Below are 22,285 nucleotides of genomic sequence, written 5' to 3' on the forward strand. Positions count from 1 at the left end.
TGGACATACCTTGGAACACAGTGAAGACAGCCATCAAATAGTGGAGAAAATATGGGAGAACAGTAACGCTGCAAGAAACTGGACGTTCCTCCAAAATTGATGAAAAGACAAGATGAAAATTGGTCAAGGACACTGCCCAGAGACCTACAACAACACTGAAGGAGCTGCAGGAATTTCTGGCAAGTACTGGTTGTGTACCACATGTGACAACACTCTCCCGTATTCTCCATATGTCTGGACTATGGGGTAGGGTTGCAAGACTGAAGTCTTTTCTTACACAGAAAAACATCCAGGCCCAGCTGAAATTTGCCAAACAATACATTAATTCTCCCAAAAGCATGTGTGAAAATGTGTTATGGTCTGATGAGATCAAGGTTGAACTTTTTGGCCACAATTCCAAAAGGTACATGTCGTGCAAAAACAACACTTCGCATCACCAAAAGATCACCATCCCCAATGTGAAGCATGGTGGTGGCAGTATCATGGCTTGGGGTTGCTTTTCTTCAGCTGGAACTGGGGCTTTAGCCAAGGTGGAGGGAATTATGAACAGTTCCAAATACCAGTCACTTTTGGCCAAAAACCTTCAGGCATCTGCTAGAAAGCTGAAGATGAAGAAGAATTTCACCTTTCTAAATGACAATGACTGCAAGCATACATCCAAATCAACAAAATAATGGCTTCACTGTAAGAAAATTAAACTTTTGGAATGGCCCAGCCAGAGTGCAGACCTAAATCCAATAGAAAATCTGCAGGGTGACCTGAAGAGGGCTTTGCACAAGACATGCCCTCGCAATCTGACAGATTTGGAGCACTTTTGCAAAGAAGAGTGGGCAAATATTACCAAGTCAAGATGTGCCATGCTAATAGACTCCTACCCAAGATGACTGAATGTTGTAATTAAATCAGAAGGTGCTTCAATATTAGTTTAAGGGTGTGCACACTTATGCAACCAGCTTATAAGTTTTTTTTTTATTTTTTATACTTTTTCCCCACAGATGTGTTTTGTTTTTCAATTGAATTTTACAAGTCACATTAAAGGTGGGAAAAGTTTTGAAATTATTTTATTGTGGTCTCATTTTTATAATCACAAAAAGATGGCATTTTAACAGGGGTGTGTACACTTTTTATATCCACTGTGTATGTGTGTATAATTATATATATATATATACACACACACACACACACACACACACACACACACACACACACACACACACACACACAGAGAGGCACAGACAGACAGGCCCACACACACATGCGCGCATGTGAGAATATATGCAACTACAATCTAAGCCACTTCTAATAGAAGAAATACTATCCTATTAACTAGCTACTACAAAAAACACTCAGACACACACATATTTTATTACTATTATCCTAAGTTTTTAAAGAAATACATTAGAAACTAGGAAGTTCACACTTTAGAAGTACAAAAAAGCTTAACATTACCAATAATCTACCTAAACCTAACAGTATTCTATGCTATAATAGCACTACACTATATCTAAAAGGGAGGAACCTAGAAGAAAATTAAGCAAAAAAACTTTCACTTATCGTGACAGAAATACAAGAGCTCTCTGATACCACATCTGGATGGGGGGCAAATGAGATTTGAGGTGTTTTAGGCAGAAGAAAGGAATTATGGTTAAGGAAGGAGTCAGCCTCTGAGCCAAAGCTCCAGAAGGTGTCACAGTGAACAGATAAGGTCGGATCAGACAACCCAAATATTTAATACGACAAAAATATACAACATTGGATCAAAAGGTGACGCTGTAGCACCTCTTTGCTTACTTAAAACTGAAAAACAGCATGTTCAAATAAAAAAAGAAATTTTCAAAACAAGTTCTTACCTCTGATTTCAGGCCAGATTCTGTTCTTCCACTGATCAATACAAACTACTATTATCAAGCCAAATGCCAGGACGAAAAGCAGTCTAAGTGAAGTTAGGGCAAAAAACCTGTAGAAACAAAAAGAAAAATAATTAACTGTGCGGCTGGCAAGAGATACTTAACAACTTGCCTGTGCACTTTTGAAGAATGGCAGAACTGTGTGCTTTTCAAAATGGAAACTTATGACTCTCCAATACATGTTTTACTAACCCCCTGGAACACAGCAAAATGGTAAAATAATCTACAGACTGGATCTATGAAGCAGAGGGTTGGAGTGCTGACTCAAGAGCCAGGGAGTCAAGTTCAAGTATTAGGCCTGAGTGTCTGGGAGCCATAAAGGACCAAGGTAATAACAATAGCTTGTCTACTGCAGGAGAATGATGGCAGCTGAAACTCCAGAGCATGAGCAAAACTTGAAGGAAGGGCAGGTGATGGGCTTGGATACAGATGAACTAGTGACAGCATTACATCTGCCAAGGAACGCAAACCATTCTAACACAGTACATAGGCATGTGAAACACACAAATTCATTTTGGACACGGCACCTGCACAGGTTTTGTTAGCCATCAGACAGAGAGACAGAGCAAGAACAGCAGTACATAAAACTTACACCCTCAACATCTGCCTAAATGATATGCTGCTAAACAAGTAATTCCCATTACAGAATGCTGACCTCCTCATGAGGCAATAAGAGGTGTTTACAGCTTGCAGGCTAAGGAACTGACACTGTGTACACAGGAAACAACAAGGCTGAAAATGCTAACTAGGAATTGGAGCCCCAAAAGAATATGCAATACAAACCTGTACCAAATAATTCAAAACACAAACATAAAATGTCCCCAGTGCAGCAGTACAGCAGCTTAACTACTGACTGCTTTCAAGGGAACCAGTTGACTGATAAAATCCACTCTGACTGAAAGTCAATTTGGTAAAAACAATTATGCCAAAACAGCTTTCAGTGACAGTGGAGTTTTGCCATTCCAAAACTGCTGTGTGACCTCTGACTAGGTACACAAGTTCTGGGGTGTAGCAGCTGTGTTCCCCATATGGGCATGCAGAGAAGCTTGCCACCTTGAAAAAAAGGATTATTTCTAAGGTTAGACTAAAATTGTTTCGGCATAATTTCTTCACAGAATTTAGTTCCAGTCCACGTGGATTTGATCTAACATGAATCCTTTTGCAACTAGGTCAGTGGAAATTTTATCTAACAACATGGAGTTGAGATGCAGAAATAATGGAAATAGAGTATACATCTTTTATTTCTGAACAGCTCTTACTACTTTGCTTGCATTACAGGATGCACATGCATCACTATTAAAGATACACATTTTCAAAGTACTGAAGATTGAGCTCTTAACCAAATAGGTCAATTAACTGGCTAGGAAGGGCAAAGCATTGCATACTGCACTTATACTTTATCAAAAATACATTTTGTTGCTGCATCTTGAACATAAAGAAAATAAGAGTACTTACGTTAGTGCAGCAATAAACAAATACAAAATTATATGCAGCATTCACCATAACACTGGATCTGTAAAACTATTAGAACTTGTACCATGCCCACCTAACAACTTCCCAAACTCACAACTATCTTTGGGACCTATTAAACTGCCTTCTGTGTGGTACCCATTTGATCTGTCCAATTTGACCCAATGCATACCCACAGAAAGGAGCATGTCCTCAATTAAACAAGGAGAAAAGGTACCAGACACACTGAAGACTACAACAGATAAGTGGATGGAGATGGGAAAAACTCCTGCACCCAAATTTTCTTCACAAAAGTTTCAACATTATGATGAATACTATAGGTTGTGTTAGTATATTAACCACAAAAGTAGATATCTGAAGACAAGATCAGGAATCACAAATAAAACTGGGATAGCACAGCTGTGCAAGTAAACTACCAAACCAGTAGATGTTCTAATAGATCATTGTTACAGTAGCCTAAGCTATTTTGGCCTCATCTCCTACCAGCCTGTAAATCTTTTTAAAGCTTAAGGATGCTGTCCATGTCCTCTGTCAGGAGCTGAAGCAGAGCTCTAAAAACATTTACAGTCCCAAAATCTTATGAGTTTTCTTGCCCCAATAAGGGAAGCAATAGCCCTGAAAAGATTTATATACATAAAATTATTTATTTATTTATTGCAGAGGGCAAGCCCTCCTGCACCCTAACCCTCCCCAGCTAATTATATGTAACAACTCTGAGATCATACAACAGTGGGTTAAGTGAAAACTCCCAGATCCCACTGCAAAGCAATCTTGCAAGGAAAACAGCCGAAAGGCTGAAATCCAAGTGAAAAGAACATTTGTTCTCATCAACAGAAACCACACGTTTATCTACATTCACATCCTGAAAATACTAAAAAAGGGGGGGGGGTGGAGGTACAGCTGCTGCAACAGTGACCTATTAAACTTATTATAACAGGTGAAGGTCTATTTATACAAGTGTTAAATAATCAACATTAGATCATAGTTGCAGTAATTAAGAATCTAGGAGTGAATAATGGTTCTAGCAAAGTCTGATTTGGACCTGAAAAAGGAATAAAGTTTGCAGTACTTTATAAAGGTATGTACAACAGAACCAATTTGCTGCATCTGGAATACTAGAGTACACCCCTTTCCAGAAAGTCATTGAAGAAGCGAAAGTTCTAGTGGAATCAGTCCTAGTCCTATCTGGAAGTGGCTTGTTATGATGAGAATAGCAAAAAGAAGCAGTATGAGACAACCACCTAGAAAGTGTCTGCTTGGACACCTGTTTTCCATTCCTCTCATCTTCACAGAAGACAAACAACCTGGTTGGCTTTCTTAAAGGATAGAGTTTTGTCTAGGTAGTCTCTGGAGCTGCCTTTTTGCTCTTCTAAAAACAAGCTTCTTAGCCTCTTTCAATGCCTCAGAAAAAGGTGGCAAAACTTTATCATCCAGGCAGTCAACTCAAGAGTACTTAGGTTTGGGTATATCAAACAACCCCTGTCTTGTGTGGGTAAAATCCAGTCTGTGGTAATTACCCTTCAACAATTTCAAAGAAAGAGAAAACCACTGTTGCCTGACCAAAAGGGGGTCACCAACACAATCTTAGGGGAGTCCTTTTGGATCTTTAGAAGAACCCCTGGAATCAGTGCAAAGGTGGAAAAAGCATATAGTAATATTCTCTCTCACGGGAATGAGAAAGTACCTGCTTGCAAGGAAATCTGGCGCAGAATGTCTTTAGTTGTCTGTTGAGAGGAAGTAAAAAGATCTACATGTGATGTTCCCCACAGATGGATCAGTTCTTGGAACACCTCAGGATGAAGTTTTCATTTGTATGGGTCTGTCCTGGTCCTGCTTAGTCTGCTAGGTTTTGCTCTGACAGAATGTATGAAGCCTGAATAGTCAAAATGAGGTGAACTGCTACCTCCCACACTATTATAACAAGTCTGCAAAGGGGGCAGGAGGTTAAGACATGGTACTTCCTTTTTCATGCATCACATCACTGTGATGTTGCATACAAAAATTTGTAAAAGGTACTGGAGAACAGAGAAGATTTAGGGCTTTCAATGCATTTACTACTGCCATCAGCTCTATGACATTTATGTTTTTGTCTGTTGCATTTGTTAAAAAGACCTCCTCACGCCAAGTATGAAGACTCTGTTGCAACTGACTGATGTGGGGGTGGAAGGGGAAATGGCAGACCTAGAATGCAAAGGAACTGTCTAATCACTATAGAATCTCCCCTCCTTAAAAACCCACTACAGGGAAATAAAAAAAATATAAATGTGTAGATGCTGAACTCAGTCTGACCACAGGTTCCACTGGATTTTGTCTCACCTGAAGTATGCCCAGGAGAAATCATAAGAATCACAGAGGCCACTTATAACAGAATCATGTCAAATTCCCTGGCAGATACTTGGTTTTGATTGGAAAAGCTCAAGAAGAACGTTTAGAATACCTTTACTTTGTCTGAAGGGAGAAAGGCTCTTCCCAGGGCAGAATCTAACAGAAATCCCAGGGAAACAATTTTATGAGACGGTATGACAGCTTTCTTTAAGTAAAAACATTCAGAACACTTGCTAAGGGTTCTTGACAAATGAATGCCTTGAAGTCTGCAATAAGCAATTAGTTGAAGCTAGACCTTTGTAAATACCTTTGCAGCAGTAGACAGCCAAAGGGTAAGACAGAGACCTGAAAATGCCTGCCAATAGGAATGTGATGGTAAGAATGTTTTAAGTCAAGTTTTACCACAAAAGCTAGTAGGGAAGTATAACTATCAGAGTCTGAAGGGATAAAATTTACTTTGGGACCTTGACAAAAGGACGTCTAGCACAGGCCACCAAGCCTCCTCCTTTGGCACCAGAAAAATCCTTGAATAAAATCATTTGCCCATCTGGTTCCATGACTCTCAGAGATGACATCTCTTCCATAACTACAGAAAACAGGAAAAACTGGTTTATTGGGTGAAAAGGAATCACCTGGAAGGGGGGGGGTCCCATTGCCAAATGTATCAACGATCTGGAACCACACTGGAAGATGTAGACAGAGAGAGGGAGAGACTGCCAAGGTTGAAGCAGGGGGAACCTGAAGAGACCAGTAGTCATTCTGACTTTTTTTTTAGACCGTGCTTGATTTGGAGAGGATTCTTTTTTTTTTTTTTTTGCAGCCTCTCTACCACTGCTTTTTGAAATCCTGTTTGGGAATAATCTGTTGTTTGCAATGCTTTTTGCAAAGCGAGATGAGGTGAAAGAAAAATGTTATTTGCCTTAAAAATGAAGGTTGGAAGATTTGGGTTACCCCTTGAATCAATGTTCCCCACTCATCAAATCTCTTAAGCTCCACAGCAGCAGGCCGTTGACCAGACGAGTTCAAAATCTCAATTTTTACATCTTCAGGGCAATTTCTTTTAGCACCTTTATTGAATTATCACTTGTGACATAGGCACACTTACATTTATATAAAAGTAATCAAACTGTATTAACAAGGTAAAATTAACAAACATTATGTTTCACGTGTATTGCTACATATCATGCAACTATTACATAAATTATTCAACTCCTGCCTCTTTTTTTTAAGCAAGAAACATCCTTTAGTAAACCATCTTACAACATAAGCAATCATACATTTATATAAATGAAAACAAACCGCGCCGATACAATCCTAGTTGCAAGCATTTTACATCACAAACCATACTGACATTCCCATCTGCAAACATTATACATCACTTAGAATTTACCCAGTAATTTTTAGTCAAACATTATAGAGCTTGTCCTGGCTTCTTTTAAACCACATTCCTCCCCTGGATGAATTGTTCCCACAATTACCATTTTTCCTATGCAGTTTGCTCCTACCTTTTTCTAAAGATCTCCATTCCAGTTATTTTATCTCTCTCTTACTACATTCACTACTTCTGATATAGTGGGTTTAGATTTTGATTTCCATTTTCTAGTAACTGCTTTTTTAGCAGCCACCATAACAATACACGGCAAGGCCTTACCATGTACAGGCAATTATGATTCTGTTATCAGAGCTCAGAAAAATCATCTCCTTCATCACACCAACCTGCCCACCCAGCATCTCTGACAGTTCATCCCAGAGGGAATCCTTAAAGTCCACTCACTACACTCCCAGAAAATATGTTCCCAATTACCTCTTTCTTCCTTGTCACACCTCCAACATGTGCCATCTATATGAGCAAAAACTCTCTGGATTCTAGTTGGGGTATAAATATATCTATGTAAACATTTCCAAACAAAAATCCTACATCTTCTATATGTCGTTGTATATTTGGGAGACATACATGCATCCTCCCTTTCTTTGTGAATTGCTTATCCAATCTCTATTCCCTATCCTTTCTAACTTCGTCCGATTGTAATTGTCATGCAATATTTTATATGCTCTAGTAATTATTCCTTTTTTAATGGCAGCCTCTGCTCTAGATTTGCTGGACTTTCACTTAGGACCCCCCCCCCCCCATTTCTTTCTCTCTGCCTATACTCTCAAATCAATCCTTGACAGAGAAGGCAATCTCTAATCTGCAGGCCAAATAAATTTTTGGCATCTTCCCATTCTATCATCTTTCCCTCTCAAGACATTTGCTCCCAATAACTTGGTTCCTTTGCCAATAAATAAATCCCAGCTCCAGTTTGCCTATTGTCTATATCCCCAACTGCGACCAGAACAGAAAAAGAAACTAGCGATACCACAGCCGTCAGAGCAGTCATATCCCCAACTGCAGTAATCTCCTTTCTCCATTGCTGTGTTGGCTTAGTTTTTAGAATACTTTCTGCTAATTATGGATATAATATTTTACATGCTTATTGTTATTCACCTTAAAGGCCTGCAACCAAAATCCCAGTCTCTCTGTTTCTTGAGCTTCCCTCCTTGTTTCAACATCATCTGTTTCCACTTAGAATTACAGTTATCCACTTGTGATATGTATAGGAAGGAGCCTTAACTGTGTAGCTCTGAAATACATCTTCAACGTGGGTAATCTCAATCCACCCTGTTCTACTGGAATAATCAGCTTATCCCACGTGACTCTTGCCATCTTCACCTCCCAGATAAAGTCCTTCAGCTCTTTATTAATTGCTATCCACAACTTCTCCTCTGGTTGATATAATATGCCTGACTTGTGTGTAAGACTAAAGGGACTAAAAACATTTTGACTGCTTCTATCTTACTACCCATATCCATATAAAAAGCTTCTAATTTTCCCATTTTTTTCTATTATCTTTTCCCTCATATCCTTAGCTGCCATACCAGACTCATTTTTAATCCATACTCCTAAATACTTATCACGTCCTCATAAGGATATTGCTGATTTGTAATTATCACGTCCTCATAAGGATATTGCTGAACTAATTTGTGTGTGGGAACATAATATATCGCTAGTGCCTTTGTTTTAGTTTCATTCATTTTGTATCCCAAAAAGATGTGAAACTGTCTTAAAATGTTCCACAACACTGTAATGGCACTTTCTGGTTTTGTCAGGTATAAAATAATATCTGCAAATACAGCCAACTTTTTTTGAATACCACACCAATTATATCCTTGAATTTCTGAGTCCCTTATTTTCTTTGCCAATAGTTTAATGAAAATAAAGTGGAAGAGGACACCTCTGCCCAGTTCCTCTACTCAAGTAGAAATCATCAGAAAGGTCCCCACCAACTTTAATTTTTGCCTCCAATCCCTCATGTCCTCCTAATCAACCTTATATTTTTTTCAGAAAATGCAAATGTTTCCATTGTCCTACTCAAAAAGGACCAGCTTACTCTGTCAAATACTTTATCTACATCAAGACCCAACAACAACAATGGTTTTTTCTTACATTCTGCTTCCCTCTGGATCATCATCAATGTTCTGTTAATACTGTCAAATGTTTGCATCCCCTCCACAAAACCACACTAATCCATAGCTATCACTTTTGGCACTACGTTTGTCATTCTTTTAGCCATTATAGACATGAACACTTTATAATCATGGTTTGGTATTGAAATGGGCTTGTATGAATCTGGGTCAGATGGATCTTTACCCTCTTTAGGTATTACAACTACCACTGCTTTCTTCCATGATTTTGGTACTGCTCCTCCTCTTAAAATACTGTTAAAACCTTCCAGATCTTTATCATTTTTTTCCTCCCATCTTTCAAACTTCCACAGGTATGCCATGTATTCCTGGGGACCTCCTATACTTTGGTTATACATTTTTAGCTCATCTCCTCCTAACCATTAGTCTCATCTACCTCTAAAGTATGCATATTTAATTCTTTCATAAACATTTCCATTTGTATCTTTTTTTTATTTCCATATTTCTCTGCTTTATCCAAACTTTCAGAGAATTTTCTGAAATATTTCTAATACCTCTACAGGATCTTTGTTATAGGCTTCCTAAGCTGGGTGACAGCCCTTTCTACTTTCTGTTGTCTGAGTCATTGTGCTAAGAGTTTTTGTGCTCTAGTGTTATCAAAAACAGTTAATTAACAGCAATCTTTCTAAACTTGTGTATATTACCGAGGTGATCCCTTATTTTCTGCTTAGCATTCTGCAGCTGATCCTTTTCTTGTTCTGCAAGATTCCCCCTATTCTGCAATATTTTAACATTTGTCAGTCCCTCTAAATAATTCTTATAACTTCTTAACCATAGGTCCCTTTCTTTTATTTACACCCTATTTTTAAACTCCAGTCCACTTTAATTTTGTCCCACTCCCTAGCTATATTTTCAGAAGAAATTTCTATCTTCTCTAATAACTCTTGAATAATCTCCACTACTCATTACTTAAATTCCTCTCTTTTCAACAGACAGGTGGGAAAGTGTCAGCATCTGATTTTTATTTCATTACCCTGTGTTTTTGTTTTGGTTATTATTGGCACATGATCTGAAACAGGTATTGGGTGCGTATCAAGACTTTTAATTAAATGCACATGTTCTTGTGAAATGTAAATTCTGTCTAGCCTAGCCCAGTTTTTATATCTTTGGAAATAACATGTAAATTCACTCCAAACTCCCATTACTGAATTCACATCTTCACTGGGGAAAATGATGAGCAGTCCATGGAACCAAATATGGACACAGCAGAGTCAGCCATCAGTGTCTGATGCACAACTATGGCCAGCCTGACACCCAAAGACTTAAGGAAGTACCAAGGAGACTGGCAAATGCTATACAGGTTCACCCAAAGAAGCCCTGAAAATTGGCAGTAAAGCTTGACAAAACTGTAACCTTATTACAGCAAAAAGGAAGGTCTGAGGTAAGAAAACCACTAAATCTCCAAAAGCACAATTTCCTGCCTCTAGCACATTAACAACTGCATAAATATGCAGGAAATATCTGTATAACATCCAAGAAACACCGCTAAAAACAGACACTTGCACAGTTTGTTCACACAAGCAATTACAAAGTAAACAACCCCTGGCAATTGTGACAGTCCTCATATTAAGTTTCTAGCAAACAAAACCATTCATTTCATACAAAAAATACAAGTTTTCCTCAGAAAAATAATTATGTGTAAGATTTCCCTCAAAAAGGGACTTGTCTGCTTAGCCTTGAAGGACTGCTACCTGACAGACAGTTCCATGAAACCCGTCAATGGACCGAACTTTGGCAGCAAGAAAATCTGAAGATTTTGGTGCTCTAATTTTATATATGAACTCTGCTCCAGCTCCCAACTGCTAAGAGTGTGTGGAGGGCATCCTCAGGCTTTGAAAAGCAGGCCGGTTGGCAGGGGATGGCCCAAACAGCTAAGGCTACTGCAACAGAGATGTATTGTTGAATATTTTAAACAGCAGATAATACATAAAAGCAACAAAGCACAGGATCTCATGTTACTCTTAAACCAAATGTCTCCAGAAAAAAAAAGCACTATGAAAAACAGAAAAAGTGAATAAAACACAAAACAAAGAAAGGAGGTCAGCAGATCAGCAAAGCTAACTACTACAAGACCACAGGATGGTGGAAACCTGTCCTGCAGCTATGATCTGATGCTGAAACAACCATCGTTACAGTTCTCTTGAGGATCGCAGCTGTGGTGATCACAAAATGGATAAGAAGTGGGAAGGGAGAAGCTAAAATGAAAAAATGTTAGATTTGTATTTAAATATGATTTCATTTCAAGACAGATTCCTGATTGTTTTAGTCTGCTTCTGATGACTTATAACCTGTCAACATGAAAGCGCCAATATGGCAAGTGTATAAAGTTATTTTCTGGAATTTTGAACTTATGCCTAACATGGAAATGTACAGATAAACTTGGCTAGCAAAATCAATGCTGTAATATTCATATGTGTGCACTAGACTAACAACCACTAGGGCCCCCTATAAGCCTAGCCATGCAACCCAAATGCGAGCCACAAATTTGATTTATATAGGGGGTGATTTACTGACTGCCTCTGTCCATCAGAGACATAGGTGCCAGACCAGTGGAGAATTTTCAGTTACCCCATCCACTGGTCTAAGTTGCGCTTAAATAGGGATAAAGAGGTACTGCTTCACATTGATGGGGAGTCTGTTCCAGAGAATGGGGATTCTCCGAGAAACACACCTCTCTCAAACATGTACTATTTATGTCACAAGCAAAATTTAGGTATTTTAATCTAGTAGTTCTGATGTCATTTGTTTTGCATATGTGCAAAAGGATTCATCAAAACAAGGTCCATGGATGCCTTGTATGCCAGGCAAAGATCACCTCCCAGAAGTCTGTATGAAACTGAATAAAGAGACAGGGCTTTGATGCGATCAGAGTAATACTTTTGTTTATTCCCTGCACTCTTTTTGTAAGGAACCTTTGTGGAGGTTACAGTTGCTGCATGTGTCTGCTCAGGTACATACCAAAGGGAGCATTATACTCTATGACGGGTATGATGAGGGCCGAGTACAGTGGTATGATAACTTCTCTGGACCTAGATGCCAAGCCCTTGCTTACAAGTTGAACAAAGAAGGAGGTTATTACTACCTTGGACATATGTTGGTCGAAGGCTAAGTTACTATCTACAGACGTTCCTAGATCCCAGAGTACTGAATCAACTTTCAAGGGTGTTTTATTGAGGACATAGTTACCCAGGGTGGTCGACTTCCCATATGGCACTATAATGCATTTCTTGGTATTGAGTTTTAAGCCATGGCTTTGGCATGAAGTGTTTTCAACCATCTGTGAACTTGTTTAGCCAGAGGCCTTTGACTCTGGCTTGGACATCCATGACGTAGATGCCAAAGAGAAGTATGCCTAACACAGAGCTCTGGGGGAATCCAGTGGTGCCCACCCTCTTTGTGGAGGTGGCTTCACCAATTCTAACATTATGGGTCCTATCAGTGAGTCACCAAGCTATTCAGCATGTTATAAAGGAGTTTATTCCTAGTCCCATACTTTTGTTGACAATACCAGAGAGAGGTATTCGATCAAATGCTTTAGCCAGATCTTGGTAGGCAGCATGCACTGTTTTCTCCTCATCCACTGCCTTAGTGATCATTTCAAAGATGTCCACCAGATTCAGTAAGCATGACCTTCCTTTGACTAAGCCAAACTGGGATGGATTCAGTGTCTGTATGTCTCCTATATCCTTGATGATAAATTCAATGATAATTCTTTCCATGACTTTGCAAACAAGCCTAGTCAGACTAATGGGTCTGTAGTTTCTAGGAATCTGTTGACAAGTCTTCCCTTATGAAGAGGAAGGACCACTGCTCTCCTCAATTCTTGTGGCACAAAGCCTGCCTTAAGACTATAGCTAAATAATGACTCCAGGGGACCTGAAAAGTCATATTACTGACTGTTAAGGGGGTATCCTGGGATGTTACTGGGGCCAGCTGAGGCTGTGTTCTAGGCTTTAGTGAGCACAGCCAGTACATGCTCTCTAGTTATAGTTGGAGGGATTATGTTTGAAGATATTTCTTGGGGGATGGTTGTGGGTGAGAGGAGAGTAAAGTTGGCACTACATTTGTCTGCTAACAGGTTTATTATATCTCTAGGCTTGGTGAATGTGGCATCACTTACCACCAGTTCAGCACATTGATGTGTACTGATCTTGAGGTTTCTGACATAGCTAAAGAAGGTCTTATAATTATCCTTTACCTGGGAGGCTATCTTAACCACAAAGTTGGCTTTGCCTGACCCAATTAGCCCTCTTAATTATCTATTTAGTTTGACGAGAAAGTTTTTATCTTTATGGGAATTTCTCTTCCCGATTTTTGCCATAATTGTTTTCCTTTTGTTTTATATCCCATTTAATTTGGGATACCACTGGGCCAGTTTGTTTCTAATGCGAGTCTTGGACTGACTTCTACTAGGTAGAGCAGCCTATATGCAGCCAATGACATGGTTGCACAGGTTTTCGAGAGCAATTCAACACAGGCTGCTGTGTTCTCTGGGTTTTGAGGTGCATTGAATTTTGACAAACCAACACTTAATAACAGAAGGTAATATCCCTTGGAATAGTTTCTGTTACTGGTTTTAATGGAATTATAGAGTTGATTTTGATTTCAAAGGAGACAGATTTATGGTCAGACCTTACCAAGGAGTATGAGACATTGGAGGAAAATGAACATCTTTGCCATATTTTATTTCCTCATAAATTCTTATTGATAATCTAATTAAAAAAAAACTGTTTACAATGATCCATAACAACTTGCTTAAATTCTTATGGTTTGTAAAAATCTTAAAAATTATTTACATTGTTTATTAGCTCCCAGAAACATGTGAGGGGGTTAAAATCCCCAATTGCACAATACTTTTCTTATGCCTAAATCTTCTAAACTTCTAAATCTCTTCTGCCTAATGATTCCAACATCTGGTTACCTACTTTACAGGAATTATGAACTAAGTGTTTACCTTCTTTAGATTACAATGACAAGATCTTTCATGTAATCCACTTTCTAAGCTTAAACTTAATAAATTATTATTAAATCTTATTAAACGATCCAAAGCCTACTGAAGGTAACAGGGCTTATTAAAACTGGCTAGTTTGTCCAGCCTAACGATTTGCACTCAAACCTTTTTTAGGAAGCAAAATGATTTCCAGTCATAAATTTTCCATTTTTCAAGCCCTTTGTAGTAGCTGCCTTTTTGGTTAAAATTTCACACTAGCCTTTGAAATGTATTGTTACTGTAAGCTATCACTAGGACATAAAAGTACTATAAACATTTCTTGACCTTCCTATATATGATCTTTGATCACAAATTAAACAAAATACCCAAACCTAAGCCAGTGGCTGTTTTGTAACTAATTTATAAACATATACTTACTTTGTTCTTAATGGAATAAACTTTTCCCCCATTTTCTTCAATGTTAATTTGAGAATCTACTTTGGAATCAAGCATTTGCATGATCAGTTCATGATATTTTATAATACATATGTAATTCCCCCCAAAAAAGCTGTTTATTTTTTAAGCATCCCTCTAATCTAAATGTTGACTTTAGTGCATATTTTTGGTACTGTCCATGTTTATAATGTACTGTCTCAAATTAAAAACTTAATAACGCAGATAATTTGGGAAGTGCCTGGAAAAAGTCATGCACACTCCGTAGCTCATATTTTGGTAGGACATTTCCATATGCTTATTCATTATGTACATCAGGAATGTACCTTTTCCCTTACTAGACTAAGCTACATCCTTAATGCAAGCTTGTTTGATCACAATCACTTCTTTGACATGGTAGCCAGCAATGAAAATACTTGTCTGTTTTAAAATATCACTTTGCCTTATTTATTCCTTAACCTGCGGTTGGTGATGCCATGTCTTGCAATGTTATTTCTTTATTCTTTTCCTTCACCAACTACAAATAGGAGCATGTCTCAGTTATCTACCTTGCTTCCTCACCAATCACCACTTCCCAGTCAAAAGTCATACCTCAATTTCCTAAACAAATCGATCATTCTTCAAAAAGGATTACAAGATTCCATCCCTGTTCCTCTACAAATTCTCCATCTTTATAGATGAACTTTGACCTGCCTCACCCCCCTTCTCTGTGCAGATGACATGGTGCTATTTCACATACTCAACCTCCACAGAGACCTGCAAAGAGATTCCTTGGCCATTAGATCTCCAATAAAATCCTCCTTCTCAGCTCCAACAAAACCAAAACTAGGATTTTTTTTTTCAGCAAATAGAAACTCTTTACAGAGTTATGACCACAACAACACTACCTCAAAGAAAACATTACCTCTTAAATACCTCGGTATTTGAACTAAACCCCTCCCTTAAACTTCTCCTTTCACCCCAACTGCACAAAGAAAAAAGTTAACTCTCTATTTTTGGCCAATCAAATCACCCCCCATAAAAATTAATATTATTTTTTCTTTCAATGGCTAAAGGATAATGTTTGTTGAAAGCATTCAAGTTGTTTTTTACATCTAGGAGACAACTAAAAATAAAACAACAGACAGCACTTGGTGTAAGTAGAAGGACAGGTTGCACTATGCTTCTTAGAACGGATAACCTTAATTATAGGCCAATTAATGCCTATGAGTGTAGCTGTCAATCTAGGATAATTGTTCCTATTAGGAAAGTTAAACTTCATTACTTGAAGATGCAAACAGTTCTGTGTGTGTGTATTAATAGGTTCTAGAAGTGTTCTGGGGTGTGTGTTATTTGTTGAAGGTTTTCATTTAACAATAAGTCTAGTAAGATGTGACACAGATTCAAATGAATGCAACAAGAAACAACTGTATAAAAGAGCAATCTGCCAAACAGTGTATGCATGTAACACAAAAGCTGAAACTAGACATTACAAAAAGCTGTTATACATAACAGATCTGAAAAATAACTTCTTTTCACAAAGGTAACACTTTCCATATTAAACTCTGAATGCAAGTGGTCTCATAGGTATACACAAAAAAGAAGAGAAAACTATAAAAGAAATGTAGAGTGCAAATAGCTATGCTACAGAAGACTCTTCTAGAAATAAGTGAGCATGTGAAACTGATAAAGGATCTCTGAATGCAGTGACAGAAGTAGAAAAAAGTTAGTAATGGCAGATTTATAGTAGTAACTAACTACTCAAGGGGGGTTACACTGGCATGTATTTATATTCCACTTAAACTGCTACAATGGAGCTTAAGAAAATTTTGGGGGAAATAATCGGCTTTCAGCAGGGAATAATCACTTATTGGTGGGGACTAGAATTTGATTTGCAACAATAACCTAGTAGGGAAAATATAATAAAACAGAGTAGATTTTTGTTATGAACTATTTGATGTGGAAGATGTGCATTCAGTAGTAGGAGCTTGGGGAGAATTTACATATTACTCAAGGTACTACAGCTGGGCTAGGCTAAACAGAAATTATATTTCACAGGAAGATGTGCATTTAATTGAAAGTTTTGATATGCATCCAATAATTATTTCAGACTATGTACCAATGATAACTACAACAGAAATGCAGGGTTATGAAATAAAAATGAGACACAGGCACCTCCCCACATATCAGTTGCACAGGAATTTAAGGAATGGGTACTGCAAATTTTTTCAAATATGCCACAGTGGTGCAGCGGTAGCATTGTCGCCTCACAGCAAGAGGTACTCCCGTTCGACTCTCAGCTGGAGCGCCTTTTGTGTGGAGTCCGCATGTCCTCCCCCACGGTTGAGTGGTGTTCGAAAGACATGTGTGAATGGGCGTGCCTTCGTTGAAGTTTGGGCATTGGGCTGGCAACTTGCCATTGTAAAAATCTACTGCCAATCATTAGCAGTCTGGAGTTCCGCTGTGGCGACCCCTAACCGGGAAAAGCCAGAAGAAGAAGGTACTGCAAATTTTTCAGGCGTTACTAGGGAAGATGGACATTTCTTCAGTAAATATAACTAGTAAGTGGGATAAAATGAAAGTGGAGTTTAAAAATAGGGTAAAATAAAAGAAAAAGAGATACGGATAAGTAGTAAAAGAATTACTTAGAGAGATGACAAAGGTTAAAGTATTTCTGAATAGGGGGAATCTCACAGAACAAAAACAGGCTCAAGTGCAATGTGCTAAAGAGAGAATAAGGGATTATCTTGATAATATGTAGGAGTTTAAATGATTACTATTAAAGGAATTGTTTTTTGACAATAACTCCAGAGCACAAAAGCTTTTAGCACAACAGTTCAAGCAACAGAAAGTGGAAATGGGTGTTTCCAAGCTTAGGGAACCTATAACAAGGAAAATAACAAGAGATCCTGTAGAGGTATTAAGAAATATTTCAGAAATTTTACTGAAAACTGTAAGCAAAGAAATGTGGAAATCAAGAAAAAGTACAAATGGAAATGTTTATGAAAGAATGAAATATGCCAGGGGTAAAGGTAGATGAAGCTCAGGACAGGAGGAGAGGAGATAAAAATGGTGATGTATAACCAATGTACAAGAAAGTTACCATGAATAAATGGTATTCCTGTTGGAGTTTGGAAGCGAGGAGGGAAAAAAGTGATAAAGATCTAGAAGGTTTTTTAACCGTACTTTAAAAGGAGGAGAAGCACCAACATCCTGGAAGAAAGCTGTGGTGACTGCAATACCTAAATTGGTAAAGATCCATCAGATCCAGCTTCGTATAGATATATTTCAATTCTAAACCAGGATTATAAAGTGTTTATGTCTAGAACAACTAAAAGAATGGCAAAGGTGTTGCCAAAATTGATAGATATGGATCAATGGGGTTTTGTGGATGGGAGGCAAACATTTGACAACATGAACAGAACAGTGATGATCTAGAGGGAAGCAGAATGTAAGACAATACTACTGTTGGTGGATCTTGATGCAGAGAAAACATTCAACAGGGTAAGCTGGGATTTTAGGAGTAGGGCAATGGAAGTGTTTGCATTCTCTGACACAATAATAAGGTTAATTAGCAGGATATACAAGGGACTAAAGGCAAATATTAATGTGGGGGGTGTCCTCGCTAATAAATTCTGTTTGAATACAGGAACTCACTGGGGTGTCCCCTTTTCCCTTTGTTATTTGTATTATAGTTAAAACCACTGACAAAGAAAATAAGGGACTCAGAAATTCAAGGATATAACTGGTATAGTAATCAAGAAAAGTTGGCTTTATTTGCAGATTACTTTGTACCTGATAAAACCAGAAAAGAACATTTCAGTGTTGTGGAACATTCTGAAACAGTTTCAAGTCTATTTGGGATACAACATGAATGAAGATAAAACAAAGGCAATAGCCTTTATGTACCCACATACAAATCATAAATCTGTTCAGTAATACCCATATTTATCAGGATGTGATAAAATTAAGTACTATTAAAAAGGTCTCTGTTATTGCAGCTAAGGAGATGTGGGAAGAGTCTATAGTTAAACAAACTAGAATACAAAAACTGAGAAACTGGAAGCTCTGTTTTATGGACAGCAAGACACAAGCAGTGAAAACGTTTTTAGTCCCTTTAGTTTTATACACAGGACAGGCATAGTTTTATCAACCAGAGGAGAACCTGTGGATAACAATTAATACAGAGTTGAAGGATTTTATCTGGGATGGGAAGAGGGCAAGAGTCGAGGGATAAGTTGATCCTTCCAATAGAGCAAGGTGGTTTGGCATTACCCAATTTGAATGGATATTTCAGAGCTACACAGCTAAGACTCCTACACATAGCACAAGCAGAAGGCCATAATTCAAAATGGAAAGGGAAGATGATGAAACAGAGGGAAATCTCAAGAAATAAGGAGAGACTGGGATTTTGGATGCAGATCCTTAAGAACAATAGGCATGCATAACATTATATTCATAAAGCAGTAGAAAGTATTCTAAGAACTAAGCCAACATGGGAATGTAGAATGGAGATTCTGCCAATAGGGATGACTGCAATTAGCAGTACAGAGAACAGCAGGAGGGGGCTGAAATTTACTGAGAAAACTGGAAAAGAAACCAAGGTATTAGGGGCAAATAATTAGAGAGGGAAAGGTAATAGAATGGGAAGAGGCCAATAATCCATTTTGACTGCAGGCTACAAATTGCCTTCTCTAGCAAGTACTGAAATTAGACTATAGGCAAAGAGAAAAGAATTGAGGGATTTGAAATGAAAGACCAGCACTGCTAGAATTTTTAGTAGAATCTAGAACAGAAGCTGCTATTAAAAATGGGATAATTAGTACGGCATATAAAATACTGCATGCCAACTGCAAGCATCAATCAGAGGAGGTTAGAAAGGATTCTGAAGAGAGACTGGATAAGCAGTTTACAAAGAAACAATGGTGAATACAATTACTAGAAAATGGAAATCAAAGACTAAAACCAATCATATATTAGAAATCGTGAATATAATAAGAGATAAAAAAACTGGAGGTTTTAGAAAAGGGTAGGAGCAAATTCATGCAGAATAACACTTTGGATGAGGACTGAGGTTTAAGGGAGGGCAGGAATTGAATGAGCTGAGTAATGTTTGATTGATAATGACTAACAGAAGATTATATGTGATACACGATGTTTACAATTTAAAACATGTCAATAATTTGTATTCATTTATATAAATGTATGATTGTCTATGTCATAAGTGATGTCATACAGATATTTTTTGTAAAAAAAAAAAAAAAAAAAAAATCTCACTATTAAAATCTCCACAACAGCTATAAGCAAAAGCATTCTACTCTCCCAACTTGAATATAGCCTCAGCATCAAAAACAAACTCCACACATAGTCAAACAATAACCATTGAAATGTGTAGCTTCCCAAGACCCCCGAAATGAAAATCACAATAAAGTACTGAAAAAAAAAAAAAGCAAAACAAATCATTGTTTAGACTCAACCTTTTAGAATCCCAACTATTTCAACTCCTAGTCAACCAGGCCCCGCAGCACTTATACTAATTAGGCAATTTTACTCCTACAGCCTTAGAAGCCACAACCACTCTGTCCCTACACTGCAGCTCCCCAAAATCCACAACCACTCTGCCCCTACACTGCAGCTCCCCAAAATTAAACACTGCTGTGCACATTACCACTTCTCTACACAACATATTATTTATTTAAGATTTGATAATCAGTTAGTCCAGTTGAGTTTGCAAACAAACTCATTTTCAGTGGGGACCCGAGGGGAAAAGCCCCAGCAAACATAAGAAAAATATTAAACTTTGGGAAAGTATCCCCCCCTCAAATAAAGACACCTCATATTACCCCAAATTTAGGACTCATTTAAAGGCTTGCTTCCTCAAATGAGCTATATGTCAGTGTCACTATCTGTCCACATCACTCTTACTATCCCTCACATGGCATGTTCTGTTGGACTAATCTGGACTTTTCACTCAATATTTTGCTTAACATAACTTCTCCTTTCAACTGCTCACAAACTGTCAACATATTTCATGCCAATCATTCAGCAATTCCCACTTCGGCAGCACACACATGTTACTATCACACAGACACCTCATTTTCTTCAGAAGATGGCTTGATTTACTGTATATTACATATATCGGAATTATGTCTACTCTTTACATTTTTGTCACCTGACAATGATATTTTACAAGTATATCAACATTATATTTTTACTATCGCTCACTTAATGTTATTCTGATTTTCTTTGCATTCCTGGACTTAGACTGAAATGAGGTCACTTTAACAGTGCTCCAAACAAATAAATATTGTCTATATTATAAAATATTACAAAAAAGGCTGGTAAAAAGTTTTGATAAAAAATACAATAGCAAGCATTCTGCAGACAAAAATCAGAATAAGAATGTAAAACAATGTTCAAAACAATAAAAAGGTACTCAGTATCTCTGTCTACAACAAAAATGTATTAAGAATATTGTAGTGGATGTGACGCAAGTTTAACGGGCTCCAATTTCAGAGCAGAAATTATGCCTCTAAAATCATAGCACCAAAATACTATTTCAAAAATTGTCTAAGTATCCATTATTTCTAAAACAAAGCATTGAACTACAGTAATGACTACTATTAGGAAGATAAAACCTAACTTACACCTAAACAAACTTGCAATGTGAAAGCTGCACAACAAAGAGAATTTAAAACACTGGACAGCATAAATTTCCAAAAATAAACTATTCAAAATTATTAATAAAAGCATTCTAAAGCAATTCTGCGAAGCAAGGTACATCTTTACCAGGATGTCACCCTGCTGCTGTATGTCAGCTGGTAATAATTAGGCACTTCTAAACCACACGTACATATATATTCATTTTTATTACACACACACACACACACACACACACACACACACACACACACACACACACACACACACACACACAGTCTCTGGGTAGAGCCACAGCCTGAAGCAAAATGCCCAATTACTAAAATTCAACAATGTGCGAAAATGCAATTTGGCAGCAAGTTATGTCTCAGCTCTGTCATTTAAGCCATTATAACCATATAGTCCTACTCAGAAAAAACGCTTCAGAAAATCATGAAAAGATGACATTACATTACTTACATGTCCTGTAACCATAGAATAAAATGTGGCAGTGAGCGACTGAGTTCTTTATTTCTCAAACCACTGTGCAAACTTTAGAATGCATCACTTATGTTGTGTATTGCAAATGCACTAATTCTCAAGCCTCGTGACTCATATGTATACTGGTAAAATGTAACCAAGTTACGCAGCCTTCATTTTCACAATTAGTTAGCAATGCACTCTTTGCTACATAGTCTCAAGTTTGAAATCTAAAATATACCAGGTTGTACTTTCCATAATTTAGAGTGAGGTTGAAATATGCCTCACTATCCCTGGAGTCAGGGGAAAAAGACGTATGCTCTGCTTGTTTTTTTCTGGTAGCCAATAATAATGCTTTCAGGCAAAAATCCGACCCATTACTAGTGGATTTACTGCATATCAGCAAGTCAAATGACATCAGAAATACTCTGTCTAGGGATCTGAACCTGTTTTACAACATCAACAGAACAGTTTGAAAGGACAGGTATAGCTCACAGGCAATACTGCTGCAGTGGAATGGAGACTACATCCACATAAAGTTTATCCCTGTCCATTTTCAACTGCAACTTAGATTTATAGA

General features: G+C 37.7%; 1 protein-coding gene across 1 annotated transcript in view; it reads right to left on the reverse strand.

The window, feature by feature from the left end:
• Positions 1–22,285, reverse strand: part of RETREG3 (reticulophagy regulator family member 3) — a 552,961-nt gene that overhangs the window by 522,493 nt on the left and 8,183 nt on the right. Inside the window, exon 2 of the mRNA XM_044054705.1 lies at positions 1,851–1,957. Within this exon, the coding sequence (XP_043910640.1) occupies positions 1,851–1,957 (107 nt within the window). The remainder of the gene's footprint in view (positions 1–1,850; positions 1,958–22,285) is intronic.

Source organism: Protopterus annectens, chromosome 13.part0 (assembly GCF_019279795.1).
Source record: "Protopterus annectens isolate FY-2018-M chromosome 13.part0, PAN1.0, whole genome shotgun sequence".
Lineage (NCBI taxonomy): Eukaryota > Metazoa > Chordata > Ceratodontiformes > Protopteridae > Protopterus > Protopterus annectens.